The 7,108-nt window shown below is 32.1% G+C and overlaps 1 protein-coding gene across 1 annotated transcript; it reads left to right on the forward strand.

The window, feature by feature from the left end:
- The first annotated feature begins 1,804 nt into the window (after positions 1-1,804).
- LOC145578014 (uncharacterized) lies at positions 1,805-2,143 on the forward strand. Its single transcript, XM_081635423.1, has one exon. It carries the CDS (start codon positions 1,805-1,807, stop codon positions 2,141-2,143), a length of 339 nt encoding a protein of 112 aa, XP_081491549.1.
- The last annotated feature ends 4,965 nt before the right edge of the window (positions 2,144-7,108 follow it).

Genomic DNA, 7,108 nt, shown 5'->3' on the forward strand with positions numbered 1-7,108 from the left:
TTAGTTGTTATGAATAGTTGTGTTGTTTCATTACTTGCACCTTTTCATCCATGTTTCTTTTTCTGTAAATAGTATTGATTATTCTAATTTATGGGTACTTAATTTTAAATTTAATTACTCTCACTTAAAAATACATGCATATAGTTGCGGTTACTCTAATCTAGTTTGTTAGCTGGTTTCTTATAATTACAATACCATTTTATAAGAAACGAAACCCGTTCTATTTTGAAAGATAATTGCTTGATAACCTTGGGTATCATAGAGGGAGCAAAATTATCTTAAGGACACAGCGTGATTTGTTGGGCTCGGGTCATAATAATTTATATTTTACATCAGTTATAAAGGTATGTGTTATGTTTTATTCGTTTTATTAACAGATGTATAATTGTTTAATTTTTAGTTGATTTTGTATATTTTTAATAACAATGACAAATTGTGTTAATGGATGAGCATTGTAATAGGAGTTAGTTAAGTAGAGCTGAGTTGACAAGTTGTTAGCTGAGTCGGTATAGATTGTTTTGTTAGGTTGTTAGAGCACTCTCACTCATGGGCATTTTTTTTCCCATGAGGAGATTTTAATGAAAACAATGAAATTTTGGCTTCCCACTCATGAGCATTAGAAAAAATGCCCATGGGGAAATCCTCAAATGCCCATAGCAATGGTAAAAATTAATTGCTACAATAGTGTGGGCCATGGTACCAAATCAGCAAAAAAATAAAAGAAAAAAATATATATAATGTGATGATAGTAATACTTTAGGAGAGAGAAAAAATAGGAGAGAGAGTGGTGTGGGTTTTTTCTTAGCCCATGAATGTGTGAGAAGTTGTAGAAAAAAAATGCCCATAAGAAAAAGTGGAAAAGAGGAGTGAGAAAGTGGGTAGAGAGATAATGGCATTTTTTTTATTTGCCCATGAATGAGAGTGGTCTTAGAGATATTGTTAGTGCGTCACAGGTTATAAATAGCCTTTTTCAATAAAATATTATCTTCAATCAATATCTATCGAACAATAAAATATTTTTAGAAATATTTTTGTTATTACTATGTTAAGCAAAGAAAAAAAAAAACTATTATCTTCAATCAATATTAATTAAACAATATATTTTTCAGAAGATTTTAACAATAGGATACTAGATGAAGGCCGTGCGATGCACGGGTCGATCTATTTTTTTAAAAAATATTTTTCATATTTATGTGATTACATTTGTTATTTTATTAGTTGTACATAATATATCATTTTCTCCGTATTTATTTTAAAATATTAGATAAAATTCCTAATCTCAAAAGATAATCTTTCATATTTAATTAATGTAACCATTAAAATCTCATTGGTCAATTATGCTTATGTGGCACTTGAATTATTTATTGGATAAACCTATAATTTATAATCCTACGTGGCACGTTAACTAATCTTAGGTGACATAATCCTATTGTAGCGTTTTAAAAATATAGATCCAATGTGGCGCTCTAATAATTTTTTAAAAATAAAAATTATACATGACGCTCTAAAATCTCGGGAAAAAACTCCCCTTTATATATATATATTAGATTGATACATCCGTGCATTGACATAGTTGAAAACTAATGGGATACGTATTTTAAAATTGAGGGAGTAATAATAATAATAACATCAACTCATCTATAAAACCCATCTTCTTTCATTCTCTTAACTTTCCAACCCAGAAAAAAACACCCGATTCAAAAAAAAATCCTCCAAAAATGTCAGCCCAGTTCATCGAAAAACACCGCGAAAACGCCGAAATATACACCGGTTCAGACCTCTGCAAGCAAAAATCAAAATCAACATGCCTAATGGTCTACTACCAATGGATGACATTGAAGAAGTTGGCTATAATCGATCAACCGGGTTCGTATGGTTGACCCAGAAAAAATCGATTCAACACCGGTTCACCAAGATTGGTAAGCAAGTATCCTATGATACTCATGTCACTGCTTTTGTTGAGAATCGTAAGATGACGAACCTTCATGGAGTCAAAGCTAAGGAGATATTGATTTGGATTACTCTTAATGAGATCTGTATTGATGATCCTAGTTCTGGTAAAATTACCTTTGGTACCCCTACCGGTATTTCTCGTGTTTACCCGATTTCGGCTTTCGAGGTTGAAGAGGATGAGAAGAAATGAATTGTATCGTGTAGCTCATCTAGTGGCGAGATGGGATATGTTAATAGTGGTAAATCTAGTAATTTGTTTTTACTTTGACGGAAAGTTGATTTATGTTAATGTATTATTTGCGGTTTGTTTAACATATGAAAATTCGGGACATTGCTTTCTACTATTCCACGGAAATATAGGTGTAAGCTATAATGTATGCAACTATGTCTATGAAATGATTGAAATCTATGATTGAATAAATTGAATTATGTAACATTATTATTAAATAGTTATCATCGATGAGTACCTTATCACAGGGGCGGATCTAGGGGAGGGTCAAGGAGGTTCAATGAATCCACAGATTTTTTGGGAAAAAGAGTAATTTTTTTTTTAAAAAAAAAAAGGGGGTTAAAAGAAAATTTGTGAACTAAATAATGAAAAGTGTAAGCCTGGCGCATTGTTAAAGATCTGAGTGTTAGAGCTGTGCCCTCCTCTTAGGATTTGGGTTTGATTCCTACTACCCTCTTTTTTGGTTTTTTTTTTTTTTTTTTTGTTTTTTTCCTGATTTCCCCCAAATTCCCAAACTCTAATCTTTTGGCTTCAACCAAAACCTAACCTTCACACCCTAGCCTTGTCCGCCGCCGCACCTATCGACTGAGAGCCACCGTTGCCACCGAGATACCGACCGGTGACCGGGGATTGAGCACTGACGGACGACGGTTCTGAGTTCTTCGAGAATTCAAGTTCTACTGTTTTGTGAGTCCTCTTATTTCTCTACTCCTTTTAATTTTTAATCTTTATTTGTTTGTTTAATTTTTTTAATTGGTTTTGAATTTTGATATATTGTTGAATACTTAAATTGTTGACAAATTGAATTGTAGAAAATTAGAATTTTAAATTTTTACTTGGTCTTTTAATTGATAATTAGAAGAAGTTTATATTATCAAATTTGTGTTTATTGGGGACTTGGGATTTTAATTGATAATTAATTGTTTATTTTGTGTATTATTGTAGATTATAAAGCTTTTGTTACCAAATTACCATGAGTTTAGAGTCTTTTTGGAAACGTGCCGGGAAGTCACAAAAGTCCTCTACTTGTTCTTCACCTAATTCAAGGAATCCTCCAATAGAAGAAGATGATGATGTATTAGCACGCTTTCAAAATATGAAAACTCGAAGAACGCTTTTAAAGTTTTTTATTTTATTTTATTATTATTGTGTAATCCATCCATTTGTAATGAAAAACGTGAACTAAAATATTGAGTATTTAATTAATATATGATCATCGTTTTTTTTTTAAGATTTCGAATTCACAGTTCGGAATTCTTGGATACTGTAGACACCCATTTGTGTCTCCCCAAAACCAAACCCAGTGACGAATACCTTTTGCGTCGAATGATAATCGAACAAGGTGAAAGTGTGAAAGGTCAGGTGTTGCGGTTGGTTTTTATTAAAAATTCTTTCTTTCTGTTTTTGAAAAACAACTCTATTTTATGAAAATAGTCAATCCAGTTTAGTTTGGTCCACGATAAGGGTCCAATAATAGTATAGTTGGATGGGGCTTGCAAAGAGCTTTTCAACGATATATTATAAGCCCAATTCCGATGAATAATGAGGAAGTTATGGCCAAAATACTAAACTGGGCCCGGTTTGATCTTTACATGCGGTCCGATGATCTAGGGGAGGGCCCAATGTTAATTATTATTCCTAAAGTTATTAGAATTAATTATAGTCTTCTAAAATTCTCTAGAAGGTTTTCTTAAATCCTAATAAAATTAGAATTAATAATTAGATTTTGATAAGTTTTACTTGGAATAAAATATTATTTTATGAAAATACAATTTCAGTTTTCATACGAACTTTACGAGTCAATTTTGATTGATAAGTGGACTTCGTGTTTGAAAGCGCATAGGAATCCAGGCTGTCGCCAAACAACAGGCCTGTCGCTACGCGACAAGCCTTGTCGCCACGCGACCCATAATCATCCACAATAATCATCAATTCTCATTCATCAATCATCTATTCTCTCATGCTTTCATCTCTCTAGCTTTTCACAAACAAAATTCCGCATATATTAGTTCTAGACACACCTAGCCAAGTTCGAAGTTGCCTTCGCCCTAGACATGAAAGGTTATAATTTCTGAGGGTTTGGTCCCTAATCTCTATTTCCATTATTTAATTTAATTGTTTTGATTTATTATTTTCCTTGAAGTTACTAACGCGTGTATTTTGTTATTAGAAAGAGGTACGAGGCATCAAATTATGTAATTTTATTGCTCTATTCTTGTAAAAAGCATGTTTATTATTTATTAATTCATGTATCATCTTAGGATATTTCTATTGCTTTCTAGTATCATGTTTAGGGTACCTTTTACTCTTTTCTAATAGCATGTTAGTATCATGCTAGGGCTAAAGCTTTGATTTTTATTGCTTAGTGACATGCTAGGATTTGTTATTAATCTTGTTAGTATCATGCCTACGATCTTGCTATTAATATTATGCTTTATTATGATTATTATTATGATTATAATTATGATTTATGTTTATCATGTTTCTTGATAAATTTTATATATGGTTATTGCTTGATCACGCCTTTTATGCATTAGGGAATTTGTACTTGTAATCACGCTTAATAAGATAATTAATAATCTTGTTTAGGGCTAATGTGATTATAATTCAAGTGATCGTCAATAATAGATTTATTTGTGCATTAAATTCAACCAACATGGATAAACAGGTTTAGGATAAACCTATTGATTGCATGTTAGATAGAAAGCGCACATGAATACGAGAAGAATAAAGTAGAGGCCTATTTTAGGGCAGGTTCAATCTCTTTTAGGTTGGATTTGTACCTTCATCCCCGAACCCTATTTGGTTCAAGACCTTTTGGAGTTGACGATCTCATGGATCGTTAAGGGGTGTAATCTTCACCTTGTGAACGGTTTACAAGTTCCTCAAACTTGTTGGCGACACTTTTGCTCTAGCTTCCTTCCTTTTGGACGCCACCATACTTAAGTGTATGATCACAGTGGGGCTCAAGTTTTGGGTAATGCTTGAAATATTCCCTACAGATACGCCACTGCCTTATCAATTTTCTACTTTTGTTATCTTGTTTTATAAATCAAAATAGATTCAATTTTCTTCCTCTACCTGTAAAACTGGGATTATCAACAAAATGTTGGCCTAATGATAACAGAGAAATCATTCAACTTTAAATTGGAGGTCAAGAGACAAACTTTTAGAGCAAAGTCAATGGTGGTCATCAACTTTTTAAATTAGTATTTTCATTGGTTATCCTCTAACAATTTATGATCATATATTCAGCAAAAAATAAATAAAATAATATAAAACTAGTAGCCTACTTAAGTGCGGCTTCCTCCTACTTATACCATGGCAAGTAACACACATATTCATATATTTAGTATGAAATATTATTTAATTTTTAGCCCTAAAGTATAAAAATTTATGAATTTATGTTAAACTACCTAATATGAATTTTCATATAATTTAGGTATTAAATTTCTATGAATTAATCCTAAATTTAAAAAAATAAAATAAAATAATCAAGGGTTTTCAAGTAGCTATTCAAATAAAAGGTTGTTTGAGCATAATCAATGAGTTTTTAGATTTATTTTAGAGGATTTAATTTATGAAAAGTTGCTTCAAATTATGTTCAATAATGAAGTAATGTTTGGTGATAAGCATCTTATTTATAAGATACTTTGATTCGAGTAAGATTTTGCATTCTGGCAATTTTAAGAGCCTACTCAATATGTAGGTAGTATATTCCCAGATAGTTTAGTATCATGTTACTATGTTAGAATGTTGTTATTTAATTGATCAATCATGCTTAGTATCACTACGATTGCTGTGATGATTAGCTTGAATATGTAGAATTTCATGTCCTGTTTATTGTTATGCAAGTATGTTTGGGATCATGGATTTCATTTGAAATCCTGGAATTACCGAATTAGACCAATTAACTTATTTGGATAGTTCAAGAATTTAGATTCGCATTTGGTCCAAATCCAAGCCTTTAGAGAAATAAGACTAATTCATATTTAATTTTAAATTCCATCTCAAATGTTGTCATTTCAATTTCTTATGCAGCTCTCTCTCTCCTTGACAGCCATTAGAGGAAGCTCAATATTTGGCAATTACCTCATAAATTAAAGCGACAAATAGTCCGAGAAATATTTTTCTTTCTCCTCTCCCAAACTCATTCTCTTTCCTCCACCACCGTCCCAAACACGACTCTCTTCCTTCGCTACCACCACCATAACAACCACGATTCTGCCTCCACTAAATAAAATCATCAGTTGCTTACAACTTCTTCTCAACGCTAATTAATCATCTTATCGAGTTTATCCTGAAAATTCAATTCCTTGACTCCAAATTCCACTCACCTCCAAATATAAGTTGGAATTTGAAATGTTGGAGTTGAAATTCTGAAGTTTCCCAGACACATTTTAATGGAATTGAATTCTATGATTTCAAATATCGAAATTGAATTCCACCATTTGAAATACATTTCATGCTTCCAAACGCAACCTAAGATTATTTTCTAATATGAATAGCGTTAGTTTTTTGTTATATAAGTTTAGTATGAATTATTGTGTTGTTTCTTTCATAATAAAGGAGGAAAGGATCTTGAAAGTCATTCTCTCTCTACAAAAATAAGAACACCCTGATCTCTCTACCCTATCTCCCTCATCCAATTCCCAGCAAAACCCAAGGTGGGCTCGCCAGCTTCAGGCACCGTCAACCCCGGTCTCCGGCGATCCTCCAACAAGGATCATAGATCAAGTATTTGGGCTCACAGGAGAGAAGAAGACGAGTGGAAGATAATTCCATAATAATTATGCTTTACATCAATACAATTTATGCTCTGCTAAGAATCATCTGTGGAAGATAATTGCATTATAATTATGCTTTACATCAATACAATTATATGATCTGCTAACAACCACCAATGAAAGATAATTGCATACGAAG

This window comes from Chenopodium album, chromosome 14, assembly GCF_948465745.1.
Source record: "Chenopodium album chromosome 14, dcCheAlbu1.1, whole genome shotgun sequence".
Taxonomy (NCBI): domain Eukaryota; kingdom Viridiplantae; phylum Streptophyta; class Magnoliopsida; order Caryophyllales; family Amaranthaceae; genus Chenopodium; species Chenopodium album.